Source organism: Salmo salar, chromosome ssa18 (assembly GCF_905237065.1).
Source record: "Salmo salar chromosome ssa18, Ssal_v3.1, whole genome shotgun sequence".
Classification (NCBI taxonomy): Eukaryota; Metazoa; Chordata; class Actinopteri; order Salmoniformes; family Salmonidae; genus Salmo; species Salmo salar.
Window position 1 is genome coordinate 9,639,277 of NC_059459.1, and position 24,304 is coordinate 9,663,580.

At 42.3% G+C, this 24,304-nt stretch overlaps 1 protein-coding gene across 1 annotated transcript in view; it reads right to left on the reverse strand.

The window, feature by feature from the left end:
* Window positions 1-24,304, reverse strand: part of LOC106576780 (adhesion G protein-coupled receptor A3-like) — a 167,569-nt gene that overhangs the window by 60,561 nt on the left and 82,704 nt on the right. Inside the window, exons 3-7 of the mRNA XM_014154178.2 lie at window positions 24,217-24,288; window positions 23,129-23,200; window positions 22,871-22,942; window positions 22,573-22,736; window positions 6,870-7,083 (exon numbers count right to left, since the gene is read on the reverse strand). Coding sequence (XP_014009653.2) covers window positions 6,870-7,083; window positions 22,573-22,736; window positions 22,871-22,942; window positions 23,129-23,200; window positions 24,217-24,288 — 594 coding nt within the window. The remainder of the gene's footprint in view (window positions 1-6,869; window positions 7,084-22,572; window positions 22,737-22,870; window positions 22,943-23,128; window positions 23,201-24,216; window positions 24,289-24,304) is intronic.

Here is a 24,304-nt window from a genome sequence, read left to right on the forward strand (position 1 = left end):
GTTGGAGAAGGTTTGAGCAGAGGGAAGAGATGATAGGATGGAAGAGGAGAGAGTAGCGGGAGAGAGAGAGCGAAGGTTGGGACGGCGCAATACCATCCGAGTAGGGGCAGAGTGAGAAGTGTTGGATGAGAGCAAGAGGGAAAAGGATACAAGGTAGTGGTCGGAGATTTGGAGGGGAGTTGCAATGAGATTAGTGGAAGAACAGCATCTAGTAAAGGTTGTAACGGTTGTCTTCTGTAGAAATGGACCAAGGCGCAGCAGGTACGTGAATACTCATCTTTAATTAAAATAAAGGAGTAAAGCATCCACTTAACAATTCAAACAAAGTAACAACAGCTACAGTTCTGCAGGCTAGAAACGCAGTGCAAAAAACAACCACCCACAACCCCAAAGAAAAACACACACACCTATATAGGACTTCCAATCAAAGGCAACTATACACACCTGCCTTCAATTGGAAGTCCCAATCATCCACCCAACATTTAACCAATACAAACATGCCACGTCCTGACCCCAAAACTAAAACACTAGCTCCATCTGCTGGTCAGGACGTGACAGCAAGCAAGGAGGCCTACAAACCTGACCAGCTCTGTCAGGAGGAATGGGACAAAATTCACCCAACTTATTGTGGGAAGCTTGTGGAAGGCTACCCGAAACATTTGACCCAAGTTAAACAATTTAAAGGCAATGCTACCAAATACTAATTGAGTGTATGTAAACTTCTGACCCACTGGGAATGTGATGAAAGAAATAAAAGCTGAAATAAATCATTCTCTCTACTATTATTCTGACATTTCACATTCTTAAAATAAAGTGGTGATCCTAACTGACCTAAGACAGGGAATTTTTACTAGGATTAAATGTCAGGAATTGTTAAAAACGGAGTTTAAATGTATTTGGCTAAGGTGCATATAAACTTCGACTTCAACTGTATACAATTATCTGTATTGTCCCTCATTCGAGTAGTAAATTTTAAGCACAGATTCAACCACAAAGACCAGGAACGTTTTTCAATGTCTTGGAAAGAAGGTCAACGATTAGTAGATGTGTAAATATAAGAAAGCAGATGCTGAATATCCCTAGAGCACAGTGATGTTATTAATTAGGCTTTGGATGCTGTATCAATACACTCAGTCACTACAAAGACACAGGCGTACTTCCTAACTTAGTTGCCGGCGAGGGATGAAACTGCCCAGGGATTTCACCATGAGGCCAATGGTGATTTTAAAATATGAGAAAACTGAGGAGGGTGAAAAGAAGGAAGCCTGTACAGAATACAAATATTACAAAACATGCCTCCTGTTTGCAACACGGCACTTAAGTAATGCTGCAGAAAATGTGGCAAAGAAATTAACTTTATGTGCTGAATACAAAGTGTTATGTTTGGGGCAAATCCAACAAAACACATCACTAACTACCACTCTTTATATTTTCAAGCATGGTGGTGGCTGCATCATGTTATGGGTATGCTTGTCATCGGCAAGGACTAGGGAGTTTTTTTGTATAAAAAGAAACGGAATATAGCTATAAGCACAGGCAAAATCCGAGAGTTAAAAGGGAAACATGGTTCAGTCTGCTTTCCAACAGACACTGGGAGACAAATTCACCTTTCAGCAGAACTATAACTTAAAACACAATCCCAAATGTACACTAGAGTTGCTAACCAACAATGAATGTTCCTGAGTGCCCTAGTTAAAGTTGTGACTTAAAAATCTATGGCAAGACTTGAAAATGGCTGTCCAGCAATGATCAACAATCAACTTGACAGAGCTTGTTTCTAATGAATAATGGGCAAATACTGTACAATTCAGGTGTGCAAAGCTCTTATAGACTTACCCTAATAAATTCACAGCTGTAATCATTGCCAAATGTGCTTCTGCAAAGTATTCACCCAGGGGTGTGAATACTTGTGTAAATGAGATATTTGTGTATTTCATTTTCAATCAATTTGTAAAAACATGTTTTTACTTTGTCATTATGGGGTATTGTGTGGAGATGGGTGGAGACAAAATCTATTAAATCATTTTTTTATTTAGGCTGTAACACAACAAAATGTGGAATAAGTCAAGTGGTATGAATACTTTCTGAAGGCACTGTACGTAGTAACATGTTATAGTGATGCCTTTAGTTCATATTTTAAGTGGTGTCAATATAATGTAATTGTATTTCTATGTACAGTATGTTATCCTAATATTAATGGCACTTTGTATTCTGCTCTGCAGTGCTTCCCTGCTCTCTTTTTTCCACACATTTACTAATGAGCTTATGTTGATTCAATTTAATTTAACATGCAATATCAAGAGTAATGCAGTCACCTCCTGATAAATGAGTGAGTAAATTCATGTGTTTATCTACGTAATGCATATACTTAAACGCAGACTCAGTGATATGATGTGAACACAAGCAGTAGTGTGAGATAATGCAAAGTGAGGGCAAAGAAAATGGCTGCACTTGTCATCACCCATACAGATAATGGTAAGCATCTGTGCATGTGCACAGGACTTTTTCTTCCTTCTCCTGCAGCATGACAGTTGTGTGACAGCAGTCAGTAATTATGTGATTTTTCTTCCTCGCATCGTCAGATATTCTCCTCCAATCCTTTTTTAAAAGGACGTGAAGAGAAAAGACGTGAGGAATCGAAGAAAGACAAATCGAGAAAGAACCTATCCCTGAATCCCAAATCAAAGCCTAGCCCTTACACCCTATGCACTTGTGTAGACCTGATGGGGTTTGAAAGGTATAAGCAATATGGTGACAATTCTACCTGGCCCATTAGAGGGCAAGATGGAGCTGCTGTAGCCCAGCATATGTGAGTGTATCGATCTGGACAAGTCTCAGTCCCTGCCGCTGAAAAACATCCCCACAGCATGATGCTGCCACCACCATGCTTCACCGTAGGGATGGTGCCAGGTTTCCTCCAGATGTGACGCTTGGCATTCAAGCCAATCTTGGTTACATCAGACCATGGTCTGAGAGTCTTTAGGAGTCTTTTGGCAAACTCCAAGCGGGCTATCATGTGCCTTTTACTGAGGTGTGGCTTCCATCTGGGTACTCTACCATAAAGGCCTGAAGGTGGAGTGCTGCAGAGATGGTAGTCCGTCTGGAAGGTTCTCCCATCTCCATAGAGGAACTCTAGAGCTCTGTCAGAGTGACCATCAGGTTCTTGGTCACCTCCTTGACCAAGGCCCTTCTCCCCCGATTGCTCAGCTTGGCCGGACGGCCAGCTTTTGGTGGTTCCAAACTTGGTGGTTCCAAACGTCATCCATTCAAGAATGATGGAGGCCACTGTGTTCTTGGGGACCTTCAACGCTGCAGAAATGTTTTGGTACCCTTCCCCAGATCCCTGCCTCGACACAATCCTGTCTCCGAGCTCTACGGACCTCATGGCTTGGACCTCATGGCTTGGTTTTTGCTCTGACATGCACTGTCAACTGTGGGACCTTATATAGACAGACGTGTGCCTTTCCAAATTTTGTCCAATCAATTAAATTTACCACTGGTGGACTCAAATCAACTTGTAGAAACATCTCAAGGATGATCAATGGAAACAGGATGCACCTGAGCTCTATTTCGAGTTTCATAGCAAAGGGTCTGAATACTTATGTAAATAAGGTATTTCTGTTTTAAATGTAACAGTCTTTTTTTTTGCTTTGTCATTATGGGGTATTGTGTGTATTGCTTAGAAAAAAGTATATTTATTCAATTTTAGAATAAGGCTGTAACAAAATGTGGAAAAAGTCAAGGGGTCGGAATACTTTCTGAAGACACTGTGCATGTCGGAGAGGCATGTTTGTTCTACACAACATATTGATATCTAAACATTCCAAAACGGTGTGTCCTGCTAACTGCTCCCCTGATCTATATGTAACCTGCGTGTTTTTCTTTCTGTGTCCTACTCATCTGTCTGCTCCCCTCTCCCCTGCTCCCCTCCCCTTTCGCCAGGATCTAGGGGTTCTGCAATTCTGCCTACCATATCCCTTCCCTAGAACTGGATCCACCTGATGTCTTCCATGACCAACCACCCTCCAAGATCCCACTTTTCGTGACATTATCTAGAGCTACTGTTATTGTCATGTTGCTTAATCTAATCTGTTATGAAACGGTACTTGCCATATCATCCTAGGCACAGTGAGATACACAGATGCGCTACATACACTAGCACTGCAAACACTCCAACAGCGAAGAGAGCAGCTGTGCCTGGAATTTGCAGTCACCATCTTCAAGTCCCCCTTCCGAGACTGGCTGCCTGTGGAGGTAAAGTGACGTGCAGAACCACCCGTAGCACCCACCTCCTCTCTATCCCACACACCAGAACTGAGAGATGAAAAAAAAACAGCCATACCCTACTTCTGCCAAATCTTTTTGAGGATCCTCCTCTCATATGATGTACTTTACCTGTCATTCATACTTCTGTTTTCTCAACTAAATTGCACTTTATTATTTATGTGTTGATTTTAGCCTATACCCATGTGGGTATATTAAATTAAATAAACCACTTCATGACACAACTGTTCCACAAAACTGTCTGTTGTGTCCTGCATTATATTCAACCACAAGTGTCCTGCTGAATTACTGAGCTATGCCTATATGCCATGTGGTGGAGGAAGGGAGATAGGAACAAAGTAGTATAATAGGACTAATGAAAGCATATTTTAGTAAGACATGACAAGGGGAAGTAAGCTCAAAATAAAAACATGCCAGGCAGACGAGCCAGTGTATGAATTGAACTGATTTGAACATGAATGAAGTGACAATAGCTGCATAGCAGCTCACGTTGCAATCTGAAAGGTAAGTTAATGTGCAGTTTACACATTTTCTTCGCTATTTTCCCGAAAAATGTAGATCCATTTAAGACATGACTTTTCATGTTGTTGAAATGTTAACAAGGTACCCGAAAGTATTTCAAAGTCATGTTTTCATCTTATTATCTTAACAAAATCCCTAGAGTCGATGACCATGCCCCATATAACTGCTTAAGCAAAATAAATCTGTGGTGGAAGGTGGCCTAGCTACAGCGGTGTTTGCCAGACTACGAGCCATCCCGAAAATGGCCTACAAACTAGTATGATCACTATATGTTCTCCATTTTGCTCTACGACCCCCCAGAAGCGTCACAGGACTCATCTGAGGTTAGTACCGCCGATCTGCCAACTTCTGCCTGTAGCGTCAGAACAGTTTGGGCTACACCTTTCCCTCGATAGAAAGGCGAGACTCTCACGAGTGCAGAGGAGTATTTATGTCTGTAATAAAGCCCTTTTGTGGGGAAAAACGAATTCTGATTGGCTACGACCTCGCCCAGTCATGTGAAATCCATAGATTATCGAGTCCCATTGAGAGCAAGTGGGGGGACACTTTTTGTCAAGTGCACACTATTTGGCATGACAGGCCCATTAGAATAGAACACCACCTAACAATGGACACTGGGCTCTTTATCAGGCCACTCCGCTCTGCTGTGTATGCTGTAGAGAACACAGGCAAGTGTTAATCACTCTCCAATCCCTTCACATATACAAGTGATACATTCACCAGAGCAGCTTGATGGACACAATTCACAACTTAACACTACAGCTGTTAGTTGCCATTAGCTATGAGTGTTCCACAGCCATCAGCCAGTTTGTAATGAGCAGCCAGGTGTGAACTACAGACCTCATTGGAGAGGCAATGCTAAGTAATTCCATTTTGTCAGACCGCTACAGAACAATCTATCAATACAAATAAAAATTAGGAAGAGAAACACTGAATACTGTTAGCCTAGCGCAATATATAAATGTTCATGCAACATATCTTTTCACTCATCCTCATACTTTGAGATAATCAACTCAGCCACAAAGCTATAGAGAATAGAACATAATAGTAAACTTCAACGTCATAAATTACAAGTGGCAATGTTGGTCAAATCGGGAGCAGTGGGAGCTACGACATTCTGGGTTGGTATCTTTCCTTGTGCTATGTAAACCGTGACAACAAGCATTCCGGCCCTGTTGACACAGGGAAACATATTTCTGTCAGCACCATCAATATTTATGTTAGAGCCCCCGGCTCAGAGCGTAGCAGCAGTTAAACTAATCAACGGCAATGTGCTCCTCCATATGAGCCTGCTTACCGCCAAGCCAAGCAGACCTGGGTTCAAATACTATTTTAAATCTTTCCAATATTTTGAGTGTTTGCTTTAGCCTGCTTAGAGGACCAGATGGGGGGGTTTTACAGGTTTGGGAAGATTTGATTGGTCCAATAAGCCAGGCAAGCTTAATTGAGCACAGATAAAGTATTTTAAATGATTTTAAATAGTATTGAAACCAGGTCTGCTGCCAAGCTAACAGTAACAGAAGCATGGAGAGAAAACAAAGACAGGAAGAGGAAATGCAACAACAGGCCCCGAAATGTGAGAATACCAGCATTGCTGCTCCCATTATCACTGTAATTAAGATTCAGCAACTGTTCCTGTTAGCTTGTGATCGCCAAGCACTCCGGCAACGTTCCTGGAGCGCTCCGCAAACGTCCTGAGAGGGGCACAGATTAGCTTTCAGAGGCAGTGGCACGCGGCCAACCCAATTCTGTCTCTGTCCTTTCAGATCCTATCAAGGGCGGACGATAACACAAGGTAAATCTCGGCTACAATAAGGGAGAGAAGGGGAAGAGTGTGTTTCTGCACAGATGCGTGCGATTGTCTGTTAGTGCATGTGAGCATGGTTAGCGAGATGCAGTGTTGTGAGTGTGTGTTTGTGTACTGCAAAACTGTACCGCATGAGCTCATACATGCATGTGTGTGTGAGTGAGTGCTGCACTGCACAAATGTAACGCATGAGTGTGTCTGTGCTACAGCGAGCGAGAGAGATTAGCTCTCCACTCACGTCCCCGATCCCCCCTACCCGGTGAGCAGGCAGCAGTCATGGACCAGGGTATCCTCTACGTAGACGCCCCTGTCCTCGTTGCTGTGGACGATGTGGCCATTGTGGTACCAGAGCAGCGTGACCGAGGGGTCCAGGTAGGACACAGTGCACTGCAGCGGCAGCCGGTCCCCACGGAACACCACCTGTCTCTGGGACGGGATCAGCTGAAACAGGGGCAGCTCCAAAGGCTCATCTGGAGAGGAGAGGAAGACACCAGGGAGAGGGTCAGGGAGAGGAGTAGAGGACGGGAAGGGTAGAACTCATTCATCCAGAGAGAAGGAGAGACTGGTGCTGTATTGGAATGGGAGGGGAGGAGGGGAATCAAAATGAATGATTCTCCATGACTGAAATCATGTCAGTAATAAGGTATTGCAAATGTGAACGCACAAATATAAATATACAATATGCACAAATACACATACGCATTCTGCTTGTAGGAATTAACAAAATCTGTGGAAAAAATAGAGGATTTATAGTCATTCATATCAGTCACTACCATATTAGTTATGATAATTGTGGAAGTTGGCTATACAAAAACTCAGGTAAAGGGTTTAAAAGTTTTAGGAAACGCTTAGAAAATGCTAGCACTGTGCCTGGCGCTGCATGCACGGACGCACTTCTACATACTGATCTGAGATCATTGCAGTGTACTGGCTCGCTGTGGTATCTTGGGAATTCCACTGAAAACAGGGAACATGTTTGATTGGACACATAAAGACATTTCCTTGGACATGCTCCAAGGAGCCAGCTAAGCAACGCTCTACCTTCAGTTCCATTCAGATCAATGGAGAGTTCTAGCAGTACAGTGTGATAGGCCAATCAGTACATGGATCGTAAAGCTCTCCCATTTATGGCTGCTGATACATTCAGTTCATACGCCTACATCTCCGGCTACATTACATCTACATTCTAAATGCTATGCAACAAATCTGACAGAGATCAGGGTTGGGGAGTAAGTGATTACAAGTAAATCAGTTACATGCAATCTGATTAAATTTTTTAAAACTGTAATCAGTTATGTTACAAGGAAACATATTGTAATAAGGTTACAGTTATTTTAGAAAAACTGGATGTTTACTTTTAAATTCAAGTTGGCGAAAAAATACATTATGACACCTTTCTGTTTTCTCAGTGACATTCAATTGAGTAAGTTCGTTCTACCTGAGCAAGTTTGACCACAAGTCAGAGACCACTATGATGACACACTAAATGCATTTTATGGATCCGTTTTGTCTTCCAATGCCTCTTAAGGGGAAAGTAATCAGATTACGATACTGAGTTTATGAAATCCAAAAGTTACGTTGCTGATTACAATTTTGGACAGGTAACTAGCAACTGTAACAGACTACATTTACAAAATAACCTACTCAACCCTTACTGAGAGATAGTGAGAATGCGAAGGCACGGCTCCAATCCATCTCTCCAATCCATGGTTAAACTAAGCCAATAACAGAGCCAATAAATGTATATTTTAATGTATGATCTGAGAAAAGATCAAGGTAGATTTAGCGAGGCCTGACCTTGATTTTATGTATGCATACTCTAATGCATACATACATGGTAATAATGCATACAAATAGCAGATATAAGACATACAGTGCCTTGCAAAAGTATTCATCCCCCTTGGCGTTTTTTCTATTTTGTTGCATTACAACCTGTAATTTAAACAGATTTTTATTTGGATCTCATGTAATGGACATACACAAAATAGTCAAAATTGATGAAGTGTAAAAAACTGAAAAGTGGTGCCTGCATATGTATTCACCCCCTTTGCTATGAAGACTCTAAATAAGATCTGGTGCAACCAATTACCTTCAGAAGTCACATAATTAGTTAAATAAAGTCCACCTGTGTGCAATCTAAGTGTCACATGATCTGTCACGTTGTTTTCCCGGGCCTTATACACCTGTTCTGAAAGGCCCCAGTGTCTGCAACACCACTTAGCAAGGGGCACCACCAAGCAAGCGGCACCATGAAGACCAAGGAGTTCTCCAAACAGGTCAGGGACCTAGTTGTGGAGAAGTACCTATCAGGATTGGGTTATAAAAAAAATATCTGAAACTTTGAACGTCCCACAGAGCACCATTAAATCCACAATTAAAAAACTGAAAGAATATGGTACCACAACAAACCTGCCAAGAGAGGGCCACACACCAAAACTCACAGACCAGGCAAGGAGGGCATTAATCAGAGAGGCAACAAAGAGACCAAAGATAACCCTGAAGGAGCTGCAAACCTCCACAACGAAGATTGGAGTATCTGTCCATAGGACCACTTTAAGCCGTACACTCCACAGAGCTGGGCTTTATGGAAGAGTGGCTAGAAAAAAGCCATTGCTTAACCTCTTGACGGTCGCCTAGGATAGGGGGCGCTACAGCGATTTTTGAAAACAATTCGTGCCCATTTTAAATGGCCTCCTACTCAAACTCAGAAGCTAGGATATGCATATAATTAATACTTGTGGATAGAAAACACCCTAAAGTTTCTAAAACTGTTTGAATGGTGTCTGTGAGTATAACAGAACTCATATGGCAGTCAAAACCCTGAGACCGATCGTAACAGGATGTGGAATTCTGAATTGCGGACTCAACTTCACCACTTTGCCTGTAATTCACACAGTGAGAAATGGTTCATTGAGCACTTCCTATTGCTTCCACTAGATGTCCCCAGTCTTTACAAAGTGATTTGAGCCTTCTACTGTGAAAACTGAATGAATGAGACGCAGTGGAACGTGGTCACATGAGGAGGGCCATCACCATTATGACGCCGGCGCCCCTGGCTACCCTCCCCTTTTGAAACGTTTTGAAAGACAATGCAATCATCCCCCTTGAATCTTATTGGAGCTCTGGTTGAAAAAGGCCCTAAAGACTAGATTTGATATGCGATTGTTCCAAGATGGCGCTGACCTGTATTGCTAGTCTATTTTCTGAGTATCGCATCCCCTTTTATCGCAAAGTGTGATTACCCAGTAAAGTTATTTTTAAATCTGGCATTACAGGTGCTTTCAAGAGATATTCATCTATAAATCTTAGAATGACATTATTACATTTGAAAAATGTTTTCGAATAGTAATTTAGTAAATTGTAGCGCTGTTTCACCGGATGCATTTGAGGGAAAATAGTTAGTCAACGTTACGCGCCGATGTAAAATTCTGTTTTTGTATATAAATTGTTGTGTAACATGATGTCCTAGGTGTGTCATCTGATGAAGATTGTCAAAGGTTAGTGCTGCATTTAGCTCTTTTTTGGTTATTTGTGATGCATGTGGTTGGTCGGAAAATGGCTATGTGGCTACTTTTACGATATACTCCTCTAACATAATCTAATGTTTTGCTTTTGCTGTAAAGCCTTTTTGAAATCGGACGACGTGGTTCGATTCAGGAGAGGTGTATCTATAAAACGATATAATTTGGAGACATTTTTTTTAATATTTTTTTTTAAATGTTGTTATGCTAATGGGGATAGGATTTTTCGCTGGATGTCCGTCCGACCAGGGGTTAAGGGAAACCTGTTTCAGTCTTCCAGAGATTTGAGACTGGGACGGAGGTTCACCTTCCAGCAGGACAATGGCCAAAAGCATACTGCTAAAGCAACACTCGAGTGGTTTAAGTGGAAACTTTTAAATGTAATTGGAATGGCCTAGTCAAAGCCCAGACCTCAATTCAATTGAGAATCTGTGGTATGACCTAAAATTGCTGCACAACAGCGGAATCCATCCAACTTGAAGGAGCTGGTGCAGTTTTTCCATGAATAATGGGCAAAAATCCCAGTGGCTAGATGTGCCAAGCTTATAGAGACATACCCCAAGTGACTTGCAGCTGTAATTGCTGCAAAAGGTGGTTCTACAAAGTATTGACTTTGGGGGGTGAATAGTTATGCACGTTCAAGTTTTCTGTTCTTTTGTCTTATTTCTTGATCGTTTCACAATAAATAATATTTTGCATCTTCAAAGTGGTAGGCATGTTGTGTAAAGCAAATGATACAAACCCCCCAAAATCCATTTTAATTCCAGGTTGTAATGCAACAAAATAGGAAAAATGCCAAGGGGGTGAATACTTTCGCAAGCCACTGTATGTGCTGCTGTACTAAAGTACACCAAAAACTCTTCAGCGTCTCATCCCGTCAGCGGGATCAAAATCCAGCGAAAAATCATATTGCCATTAGCATAACAAAATTTAATAATTTGAAAAAAAATATTATTTTTGTTTTTTTGTTTTATAGATACACCTCTCCTGAATCGACCCACGTTGTCCGATTTCAAAAAGGTTTTACAGGAAAAGCAAATCATTAGATTATGTTAGAGGAGTCCATCGTAAAAAGCAGCAACGTAGCCATTTTCCGACCAACCACTTGCATCACAAATAACCAAAAAACAGCTAAATGCAGCACTAACCTTTTACAAACTTCATCAGATGACACACCTAGGACATCATGTTACACAATGCATGCATTCTTTTGTTCAATAAAGTTCATATTTATATATGAAAACAGCATTTTACATCGGCGTCTGACGTTGACTAACTATTTTCCCGTCAAAAGCATCCGGTGAAACAGTGCTACATTTTACTGAATTACTATTCGAAAACATGTTTAAAATGTAATATTGTCATTCTAAGATTTATAGATGAATATCTCTTGAAAGCACCTGTCATACCAGATTTAAAAATAACTTTACTGGGTAATCACACTTAGCGATAAAAGGGATGCGATACTCAGAAAATGACCTAGTAAATACAGCTCGGCGCCATCTTGGAACAATCGCAGATCACATCTAATGTTGTATAATATTGTCAATAATCCCTTACCTTTAGTTGTCTTCATCAGAAAGCACTTCCAGGATTCCCAGGTCCACAACAGATGTATTTTCGGTCGAAAAAGTCCATCCTTTATGTTCCATTAGCATGCTGTTGTTAGCGCGTCTCAAGGCAGTATCCAAAAGCTCTGCCGTCCGCGGGACAGCCGTGTCGGAAAGAAGCTATTTTTTCCCATTTAGGTTCGTTCAAACATGTCAAACGTTGTATAACATAAATCTTCAGGGCCTGTTTCAACAAGAGAGCCAATAAGATTCGAGGGGGACGATTTCAATGTGTTTCAAAACGTTTCCAAAGGTGGGGGTAGACAGGGCCGCCGGCGTCATAATGGTGATGGCCCTCCCGCTGTGACCAATTTCCAACGCGTCTCATTGACTGAGTTTCGACAGTAGAAGGCTCAAAACACTTTGTAAAGACTGGCGACATCTTGTGGAAGCAATAGGAAGTGCTCAAATAACGATAGTTCACGGTGTGAATAATAGGCAACGACGTGAAGTTGAGTCCACAATTCAGAATTCCACTTCCTGTTTCAATCGGTCTCGGGGTTTTGACTGCCATATGAGTTCTGTTATACTCACAGACACCATTCAAACAGTTTTAGAAACTTTAGGGTGTTTTCTATCCACAGGTATTAATTATATGCATATCCTAGCTTCTGAGTCTGATTAGTAGGCCGTTGAAAATGGGCACGAATTTTTTCCAAAATGCGCTGTGGCGCCCCCTATCCTAGGGTAACGTCAAGAGGTTAACATGCTTATCTCTTGGGCTAACACCACTCATCTGTTGATATTGCAATCTACATGTTTTTATAAAAAATAAAAAAAAAGAATATTGTACTTTTTTACCCCCCTATTTCATGATATCCAATTGGTAGTTACAATCTTGTCCTATCGCTGCAACTCCCGTATGGACTCGGGAGAGGCGACGGTCGAGAGCCATGCGTCCATGCGTCATGCGTCCTCCAAAACACAAAGCTTCTTGACACACTGCTCGCTTAACTCGGAAGCCAGCCGCACCAGCGTGTCGGAGGAAAACCCATACACCTGGCGACTGTGTCAGTGTGCATAGACCCGGCCCGCCACCGGAGTCAAGGACATCCCTGCCAAACCCTCCCCTAGCCCGGACAACGCTGGGCCAATTGTGCGCCGCCTCATGGGTCTCCCGGTCGCGGCCGGCTGCAACACGGCCCAGTATCAAACCCGGATCCGTAGTAATGCTGCTAGCACTGTAATGTAGTGCCTTAGACCGCTGCACCACTCGGGAGGCCCTCAATCTACATGTGTTTTATAGCGTCATTTCATTTGTTGATCATTTACAGAGCCATGTATTGGTAGTTGCACATGAAGAGGTGCAGAACTGGAGCTACCGCGTACCCTGTAGCTGACTGCAGCTGGCTAAATGGTACCACAGCAAAAAAGCGATGGACCGTTGACCTGCTATTATGCTCATACTGTTGAATCAACACTAAGTGCCAAAGGATCAGAGTGGCAGATGGCCTGTGCCTATCAGGCGCTGCCAGGGTGAGATTGTGTGTGTGTGTGTTTTCCCGGTGTGTACAGTATGTGATTGTTGATGAAGTAGGGGTGTTGAGCCATTGTGTGTGTGTAATGGCACGAGGAAAAGCCAGGGCAATGCCCTATTTGTGTGTGTGTTTGTACGCTAGTATGTGTGCGAGCGTGTGTGCGCGCATGTGTGAGTAAGTGTGTGTGATGGTGCGAGGATCCCTAGATGCCAGAGCTAAGCTCTGCGATCACTGGGCTGCAGTTAACACAACCCCCTAGAGTCGATGTCCTCACCCATGATGAAATCGAATTAGCATAGTACAAAAATCCCCATAGAAATTAATCTGTTGAAGCTAGAGATGTTTTTTTGTTGTTGCAAGGGCTGCGTCTCAATCCACTGTGGTGGAAGGTGGCAAGCTACAACTGTGTGTGTCAGACCAGGAGACATCCCGAAAATCTATAGCGTCCGAACAGTTTGGCTCTACGACCCCCACAAGTGTCACGGGACTCATCAGAAGTCGGTATTGAATATGTACCAACTAGGGATGTGACAAATGTGTAATTGTTCTTAACGTTTAAACTGCAATTTTTTTAAACAGTAATAAAATGTTCATAAAATGAGGAGTCACAATTCAGATATAATCCTGCGTATGACAGCTAAGGGGCAATGCAGTTCGATCTACAGCAGTCCTGGCTACTTACCAGAAGGCACTCACCTTACTACTGTCCCCCACCCACTCAGCAACAGTGGTAGTTAACACCATTTTATGTTCTTTGCTGTGTCCCTCTCCTCCATGTTCCCAATTGTCAGTACATGGGACTTCATGTCCCGCTTCTTATCAATGTGATTGCTCGTTGCAGTGATGTATGACAGCATGTCCATAGATGTCCAACAATCTGTTGTTAATGCCACGTATGGTTTTTGAGAGCTCGCACTTAGTACTTGCAGAGCAATCATTGTACATTTTCTCCATCCAGGCCATCATAGTTTTTGGCATCTTGTAGTGTGGTTCTAGATATGCCATCAGAGCAGTGAAGCCGACATCCTCTACCATTGACAATGGATGCATATCAACTGTAATCAGCGCTGTGATTTTTTTCACTCTGTCCCTGATCGCACTGCTGCCAGCAACGAGTTGGGGGTGCCTTCCTTTCAGATGGTTAAGCATTGGACCTGTACTGCCACTGTAGCGCAATTCCAACTTGCAAAGATTGCATTTATTTCACCACCTTCTCAAGTATTGCCTAACAGGACTGCTGCTGTCGCTTCCCTGTCTCACACTCTGCCATTTTCCAACCGTTAACGATGATGATGTGCGGAGCGCTATAAAGTATATCCGTGGCAAATCATTTGAAAGATGCATATTTTCTACTACTAACTTTACAGCATTGTTGCATAAGGTATTTGTTTAATTTGTATGTTTCCCTTTATAATGATCGGGACCTGTTCGTTTTCTGCTGCACAATTTTGGAAACAAAAAAGTGTTAAAAAATGTTCGCCAGAGATTTTTAATGAACAATAACGATTCAAATGTCATTTAAACATTTAACCTGTTGGGGATAGGGGGCAGTATTTGCACGGCTGGATAAAAAACGTACCCGATTTAATCTGGTTACTACTCCTGCCCAGTAACTAGAATATGCATATACTTATTGGCTTTGGATAGAAAACATCCTAAAGTTTCTAAAACTGTTTGAATGGTGTCTGTGAGTATAACAGAACTCCTATGGCAGGCCAAAACCGGAGAAGATTTCAAGCAGGAAGTGGCCTGTCTGAGAAGTAGTGTTTCATCTTGGCTCTTTTTATTGAAGACTCAGGATCTGTGCAATAACGTGACACTTCCTACGTCTTCCATAGGGTCTCAGAGCCAGGGAAAACGTTGAACGATATCGAGGCAGGCTCTGGATGAAACACTTTATCGCTTTTGGCAAGTGGCCACTCAGAGTACTATGGGCTTAGGCGCGTGCCCGCTTCGACCGAATGGTTTCTTTTCCTATGTCTGTTTATCTAAACGCAGATTCCCGGTCGGAATATTATCGCTTTTTTATGAGAAAAATGGCATAAAAATTGATTTTAAACAGCGGTTGACATGCTTCGAAGTACGGTAATGGAATATTTAGAATTTTTTGTCACGAATTGCGCCATGCTCGTCACCCTTATTTAGCCTTTAGGATAGTGTCTAGAACGCACTAACAAAACGCCGCTGTTTGGATATAACGATGGATTATTTTGTACCAAACCAACATTTGTTATTGAAGTAGAAGTCCTGGGAGTGCATTCTGATGAAGACAACAAAGGTAAGAACATTTTCTTATAGTAAATCTGACTTTGATGAGTGCTAAACCTGCTGGGTGTCTAAATAGCTAGCCCTGTGATGCCGGGCTATATACTGAGAATATTGCAAAATGTGCTTTCACCGAAAAGCTATTTTAAAATCGGACATATCGAGTGCATAGAGGAGTTCTGTATCTATAATTCTTAAAATAATTGTTATGCTTTTTGTGAACGTTTATCGTGAGTAATTTAGTAAATTCCCCGGCAGTGTTCGGTGGGAATGCTAGTCACATGCTAGTCACATGCTAATGTAAAAAGCTGGTTTTTGATATAAATATGAACTTGATTGAACAAAACATGCATGTATTGTATAACATAATGTCCTAGGGTTGTCATCTGATGAAGATCATCAAAGGTTAGTGCTACATTTAGCTGTGGTTTGGGTTTATGTGACATTATATGCTAGCTTGAAAAATGGGTGTCTGATTATTTCTGGCTGGGTACTCTGCTGACATAATCTAATGTTTTGCTTTCGTTGTAAAGCCTTTTTGAAATCGGACAGTGTGGTTAGATTAACGAGAGTCTTATCTTTAAAATGGTGTAAAATAGTCATATTTTTGAAAAATTGAAGTAATAGCATATCTAAGGATTTGAATAACGCGCCACAGGATTCAACTGGCTGTTGAGTAGGTGGTTGAGTAGGTGGGACGCAAGCTACACGCTAAAGTATTCAGACACTGTCACGGTTGTCGTAGGAATGAGCGGACCAATGTGCAGCGTGTGTGTCGTTCCACATTTTATTTATACTGTGAAACTATGTAATACATAAATAAACTGAAAGACAAAAACAACAAACCGTGACGCAGAGGTGAAAACATATACTACTCAAAATTAATCTCCCACAAACCCAGGTGGGACAAACACCAACTTAAATATGATCTCCAATTAGAGACAACGATGACCAGCTGCCTCTAATTGGAGATCATCTCAAACAAAGCCCAACATAGAAATACTAAAACTAGAACAACCCAACATAGAAATACAAACTAGAACATAACATAGAAAAACTAAACTAGAAAACCCCCCTGTCACGCCCTGACCTACTCTACCATAGAAAATAACAACTTACTATGGTCAAGACGTGACAGACACCTTGACTTTTTCCACTTTTTGTTATGTTACAGCCTTAAACAAAAATGTATTAAATTATAATTTTTCCTCATCAATCTACACTCAATACCCCATAATGACAAAGCAAAAACAGTTTTTTTTAGAAATGTTTGCTAATTTATAAATAAATAAAACTGAACTATCACATTTACATAAGTATTCAGACACCCTTCTTGGGAATGACACTATAAGCTTGGCACACCAGTATTTGCGGAGTTTCTCCCATTCTTCTCTGCAGATCCTGTCAAGCTCTGTCAGGTTGGATGGGGAGTGTCGCTGCACATCTATTTTCAGGTCTCTCCAGAGATGATCGATCGGGTTCAAGTCCGGGTTCTGGCTCGGCCACTCAAGGACATTCAGGGACTTGTCCCGAAGCCACTCCTGCATTGTTTTGGCTGTGTGCTTAGGGTTGTTGTCCTGTTGTAAGGTGAACCTTCGCACCAGTCTGAGGTCCTGAGCGCTCTGGAGCAGGTTTTCATCAAGGATCTCTCTGTACTTTGCTCCGTTCATCTTTCCCTCAATCCTGACTAGTCTCCCAGTCCCTGACACTGAAAAACATCCCCACAGCATGATGCATCACTGTAGGGATGGTGCCAGGTTTCCTCCAGACGTGACGCTTGGCTTTCAGGCCAAAGAGTTCAATCTTGGTTTCATCAGACCAGAGAATCTTGTATCTCATGGTTTTTAGGAGTCTTTAGGTGCTTTTTGGCAAACTCCAAGAGGGCTGTCACATGCCTTTTACCGAGGAGTCGCTTCCGTCTGGCCACTCTACCATAAAGGCCTGATTGGTGGAGTGCTGCAGAGATGGTAGTCCTTCTGGAAGGTTCTCCCATCTCCACAGAGGAACTCTAGAGCTCTATCAGAGTGACCATCGGGTTCTTGGTCACCTCCCTGACCAAGGCCCTTCACCCCCGATTGCTCAGTTTGACTGGGCAGCCAGCTCTAGAGAGAGTCTTGGTGGTTCCAAATTTCTTCCATTTAAGAATGATGGAGGCCACTGTGTTCTTGGGGACCTTCAACATTGCAGCAATTTTTTGGTATCCTTCCCTAAACCTGTGCCTCAACACAATCAGTCTCGGAGCTCTATGGACAATTCCTTCGACCTCATGGCTTGGTTTCTGCTCTGATATGCACTGTCAACTGTGGGACTTCATATCGACAGGTGTGCCTGTCGAAATCATATCCAATTAATTGAATTTACCACAGGTGGACTCCAATCAAGTTGTAGAAACATCTCAAGGATGATCAATGGAAACAGGATGCATCTGACGTCAATTTAGTAAAGGGTCTGAATACTTTTTTTTTCTATCTTTACAAAATTAGCAAAAATGTCCAAAAGCCTGTTTTTGCTTTGTCATTTTGGGGTATTGTGTGTAGATTGATGAGGAATTTGTATTTATTTAATCCATTTCATATTAAGGCTTAACCTGTTGGGGCTAGGGGGCAGTATTTTCACGGCCGGATAAAAAATGTACCCGATTTAAACTGGTTCCTACTCTTGCCCAGAAACGAGAATATGCATATAATTAGTAGATTTGGTTAGAAAACACTCTAAAGTTTCTAAAACTGTTTGAATGGTGTCTGTGAGTATAACAGAACTCATATGGCAGGCCAAAACCTGAGAAGATTCCATGCAGGAGGTGCCCTGTCTGACAATTTGTTGTCCTTCTGTTGCATCTCTATCGATATTACAGCATCTGTGCTGTTACGTGACACTTTCTAAGGCTTCCATTGGCTCTCTAAAGCGTTCAGAAAGCGGAATGACGTGTCTCCTGTCTCTGGGCAAAGTACAGCAGCAGAGTTTGTAAGTGGCCTGCCTGGGGACAGTGAGACTGAGATGCGCGTTCACGAGACTTCTCAATTTCTTTCTTTCAGTCTTTGAATGAATACAACGTTGTCCGGGTTGGAATATTATCGCTCTTTTACGAGAAAAATAGCATTAAAATTGATTTTAAACAGCGTTTGACATGCTTCTAAGTACGGTAATGGAATATTTTGAATTTTTTTGTCATGAAATGCGCTCGCGTGTTACCCTTCGGATAGTGACCTGAACGCACGAACAAAACGGAGGTAGTTGGATATAACTATGGATTATTTGGAACCAAAACAACATTTGTTGTTGAAGTAGAAGTCCTGGGAGTGCATTCTGATGAAGAACAGCAAAGGTAATCCAATTTTTCTAATAGTAATTCTGAGTTTAGTGAGCCCCAAAATTGGTGGGTGTCAAATTAGCTAGCCTGTGATGGCCGAGCTATGTACTCAGAATATTGCAAAATGTGCTTTTTCCGAAAAGCTATTTTAAAATCTGACATAGCGTTTGCATAAAGGAGTTCTGTATCTATAATTCTTAAAATAATTGTTATGTTTTTTTGTGAACGTTTATCATGAGTAATATAGTAAATTCACCGGAAGTTTTCGGTGGGTATGCTAGTTCTGAACATCACATGCTAATGTAAAAAGCTGGTTTTTGATATAAATATGAACTTGATTGAACAAAACATGCATGTATTGTATAACATAATGTCCTAGGAGTGTCACCTGATGAAGATCATCAAAGGTTAGTACTGCATTTAGCTGTGATTTTGGTTTTTGAAAATGGCTGTGTGATTATTTTTGGCAGGGTACTCTCCTGACATAATCTAATGTTTTGCTTTCGCTGTAAAGCCTTTTTGAAATCGGACAATGTGGTTAGATTAACTAGAGTCTTGTCTTTAAAATGGTGTAAAATAGTCATATGTTTGAGAAATTGAAGTTATAGCATTTTTGAGGTATTTGTATTTCGCGCCACGCGATTCCACTGGCTGTTGAATAGAGTGGGACGCTAACGTCCCACTGGCCCAGAGAGGTTTTAATAAGACTCTCACGAACATGTTGTTGTTCTCCATTTTTCTCTACGACCCCCAAGTGTCACGGACTCGTCTGAAGGAAACCCGGTACCGGGATGAAAATGTAATGGAAGTGAATAGGGCATTTCCACATCAAAGAGTCATTCCATGGTAAATTATTATAATTCTTATATCTCTCAGATATAGGACACAGGCACTTCAATCTGTTTTTCCATGTATGAATCTGTTATCAAATGTGTTTCTATGGACTAATAGCAGGCCAAATTCAATGTTTAATCAAATATTTATTTAAAAAATACACAAAATTATAGCTACCGACAGGAATCCTAAAATTCAAAATCCAATAGCTAAATGATCCTTGTTAAGACCATCTTAAAACAATTCCCAGCCCCAGGCCCCTAACCAGATTGACCTGTGTTCCCTGGCAGGAGGGGCGTGCCGAACAGCTGCTATGGCTGGTCCTGCAGTGAGTGGACACATGGCCAAACGTCTGGCAGTAGTCCACAGAGGAAACCATTCAAATCACTACAGAACAGCTCCACCAAAGCCTGGTACCTGATCTGTTTGTGCTGTCTCGCCAAACGCAACTATGACCATAGAAGTTGGCAAGACAGCACAAACAGATCTGCGACCAGGCTAGTCCCAGCCATCCACCCACAACTGCTAAGTTGGTCTGTGAGTGAGCCACATCATTCAGGAAGGGAAGCCATTAAATGAGAATCTCCTAATTAATCAAAACAAGTCCAACCCTTCCATTTCCTCAATACGATTAGGCCCTTTCACACACACTTTCCACACTTCTTATTGTATTCAGATGTTGCTCGGATAATACCCTGTCTTTTTCAGAATATGGAGTTGATTAAACTTCAAACCAAGTTCTACTGGCTGGCCACAGGGTCTGATGGGTATATTGGTCTATATGCATAAGGCCTGTAGTGACCATAAGAGGAACATGTCACTGCCGTAGCTTATTAGAATAAATAATAACACCAGACATCCAGAGACCCAGGTTGTGTATGAATCAACCAATCTCTGCAATGTATTTCATTTCAATGAATTCCACAAAGAGGCCCTGCCTGGTTTTCACTGATGAGCCTTGAGGAAACAGAAGTATAGGGCCGTCCTCCTTTATTCCTCCGTGTTTGTGTGCGTGTGTGCATGTGTTCCTTATTTCTCAGGGTTATATGAGCTGAACAGACGTTGCCCTGACCCCCATCTGAGGAAGCACCTGATCCTGGCAGGAAACCTCTCCTCCCTCCTCCCTCCATCCGTTCCCTTCGCTTGAGAATGACACTCGACCCGAACGCCATGTCAGACAGACGAAAGGAGGAGAAACACTTTAAAATGTGTTCACCCTGACATCTGCTACTCGTTACATCACTTTGGAGAACTACGATAGAAGAAAATAAAAAAAGGACGGCATGGATGGAATTCCAGAGCAACCTAATAGTTCAACCTAATAGTTCAACATAATGAAAAGAGAGACAAATCTCTTGTTTGGTATGAGTTGGAGGGGTAGCTTTGTCAATTGTCATCTTATCGACCGTCATTCTCAGTAATACCTTGACCTATAGCATCAGGTGCTGAACAAACACAGCTGATACGTGATGAAGTGCTGATGGCCACAGTATAGCCTTGCTGCATTCCATGACATTAAGTGAACCCATACGGAGATAATAGGCTGAAAATAACATTACAAGAAGAGGTTGTTAGAGCACTCCACTGTGTCCAATCGAAAATGGTTCTTGCCAAGCAAATAAATAAGGTATTGTAGGAGGCTGTTGTATAGGGAGTAAAATCCCACGGAGGCATGCACGGTAATCCCATAATGGATGTGTTAAGCTGAAAGGACAATTCACTATTCCAACCATCCTAATTCCACTCTTGGCTTTATGTCATACGACTGTGTGGAATTACCCAGTAATTGCTTGGATTGTTCCACATAATGAAAAACACACACTCAGGATTACATAGAAGAACTTCAGAATGTATTTGGTAGGGTACGTGGATAAGAAGTGTGTGAATACAACAATCTGCACAAACAAACACATAAAAGACTTAGAAAGAGTGACAAATGGGTCAGGACCTAATGCCTAGTGGTCTCTGACCTCTTGAAATACGTTAAATACCTTCATCGCACCTTGATAGATGGAAATGTATCTGTCACTTGTTCTGTTACTACTAGGAAATACTTGTGACATTCTATTCGGTTCGATGAAATAGTTAATGTATGTCAAAAAAGGCAATTCTGGATCCAAATACTTCTTTAAAATCTTCCTGGAAAATGTATTTTTTTAGACATTCTTATTCTAAAGAAATCCACCACTAAGATGCATGATGCGGCTACAAAAACTTTAGTGGGCTGGTCAAATGCCATCTCCAACATCAAAGACCTTTCGTTAGGTACCCCCAATCTCTCAATTGTTGTATCTTGAACTGCTGTATCAATCCCCCCTTCATGCTCATGTTTTGTCACTGTACAAATCATGTGCCTGCTATATCTTGTTTGATTGACATTGATAAAAGCACCCAATATTTGTTTTCCTAACACACACACACACACACACACACACACACACAACCCCCACCACCCCACCCCAATTTCCATTTCGAGCAGTGACTCTTGTTTTCTCGTCCCGGTGCAATATCCTCTAAGCGTGTGCAGGATACGGGGAGTGTAGGGGCAGGGCAGGGGGAGAGCTGCTATCAGAAACGAGATGTGATTCCCCCCATGGCTCAGAGCACACAGAACAGCACACAGCACAGCACAGAGCAGCGATGGAAACACCAGAACAGCTAGCTACCTCACCAGTCCCCAGAGCTTTCCTCCATGTCTTCCTCACGGGCCATTCACTCACCTTACGTACACAGAGGGGTGATCAGACAGACAGCAGGGAATATTCAGCCACAGACTTTCAGACATCGTCATCATCATAGGCCATATTCATAATACTCATTTATTTTGTGGGACAATGCAAATTCAAATAAATATACACAGAAAAAAGGGTCATGTAATGCTTGTGTAGGTGTTGTGTATGCCTTATTTAAAGAGAGATAGGGACGATGTGAGATAACATACCACATCTAAGCTGTGTCTCCCTCAGGTTGTGGACCTCCAGGCCGCGGAGGTGTGTGGGATGAACACACAGGGTGTCGTTGCCCAGAAGCACGCCGTTTGCCCTGGCCCACAGCAGCAGCCACTCCAGCTGACAGTCACAGAACAGAGACTCTGTAGAGAAGTGCCTGAGGGGATACGGCAACGGCGTTAAAACCACCATCGCACTGTGTTGGTGTCATTTTGGTAAAGGGTGTGACTGACTATCTATTCGTAGGGTGTGTGTGTTTGTGTGTGTGTTGTATCATTTTTGTTTTCTTACAGGACTTCGAGAGACAGGAGGTGTGTGAATAGTCCCACCGGCAAGGAAGAGAAAATATTTCCAGATAGATTCCTGTGGGGAAAACAGGGCAAATACACATCAAACCAGTTAACTTTGAACAAGTACAAAAGCCACAGTATCTGCTGTTGCATTACTTTGAAACAGCCTTATCTAAGAGAAACAACATAGCTCCTACATCTCAAAACATCTCAAATTGTGCGTACAGTGGTGTATGTTTTCAATTTAGAGATTACTCACAATTTAGAGAGATTGCCAAGGTCTACAAACATTTCAGGAGAGAGGCAGCCAATCCGATTGTTGGACAGATCCCTATAAGGACAAAAAGCTCACTTTAAATGATGGCTTAGAGATAAGCCAAGCCCATCTGACTTAAAGCATTAAGAGCACTGATCATCGCAGGAGAGCTGGCATGAGATAACACAGAATGAGCTTGGCTGTGACAACAAGTGTGTTGTGTGTGTTTTTTGTGCCGTCTCCTCTCATAATAACGTAATAACGAGAGCTTAAGCAGCTCAAGGAACTATGATGTTAAACCACCAGTCCAATGTTTATTTATTCCAAATCGCGGGATATCAACCCTGACCTTCTGTTACCCCTTCACCCCTCACATTACCATCCATCCTCACACACTTATGCACCACACACACGCACACACGCGCGCACAAACACACACTCACACACACAGAAGGCTGTCGTGGCTCTGTGCCCTTCCCCTCTGTAATTAAAGAGCTGCTTTGCTGGAGCAGCTGTGGGAAAATAAGCAAGGCACTCAAGTAATCACCAGTTGGGGAGCACTTAAATTAGCACTCTGCTGCTCCCAGAGCCTGGCTCACTTGCCTGCTGCAACACCCCAGCAGCCTAAAACCTCCTAACAATCATGATGGAATTAAGTCATTTACGCTGCAGGGTTTATCTATGACCATCTTTGTGCGAGTGTGCGTAACAGACAGACAGACAGACAGACAGACAGACAGACAGACAGACAGACAGACAGACAGACAGACAGACAGACAGACAGACAGACAGACAGACAGACAGACAGACAGACAGACAGACAGACAGACAGACAGACAGACAGACAGACAGACAGACAGACAGACAGACAGACAGACAGACAGACAGACAGACAGAGTTTTATCTACCACTTCAGGAAATAATGAATTTGCTGCTTCTTCTTTAATCATGACGTCATAATTGTCACAGTGTAATAACCCACCCCTCTCCCCGCCCTCCCCTCACCAATGCCCCTTAACTCCTATAAGACCCTGGCCTCTTCACTCTGTGTAGCCCACCCACTACACTATGACAACCCGCTTCATACTTACAGTCTCCTCAGAGCCACCAGTCCGCGGAAGGCCCCGTGCTCCACCGTGCTAATCAAATTATTCCTCAGGTCCCTAAGAGAGAGGGAGG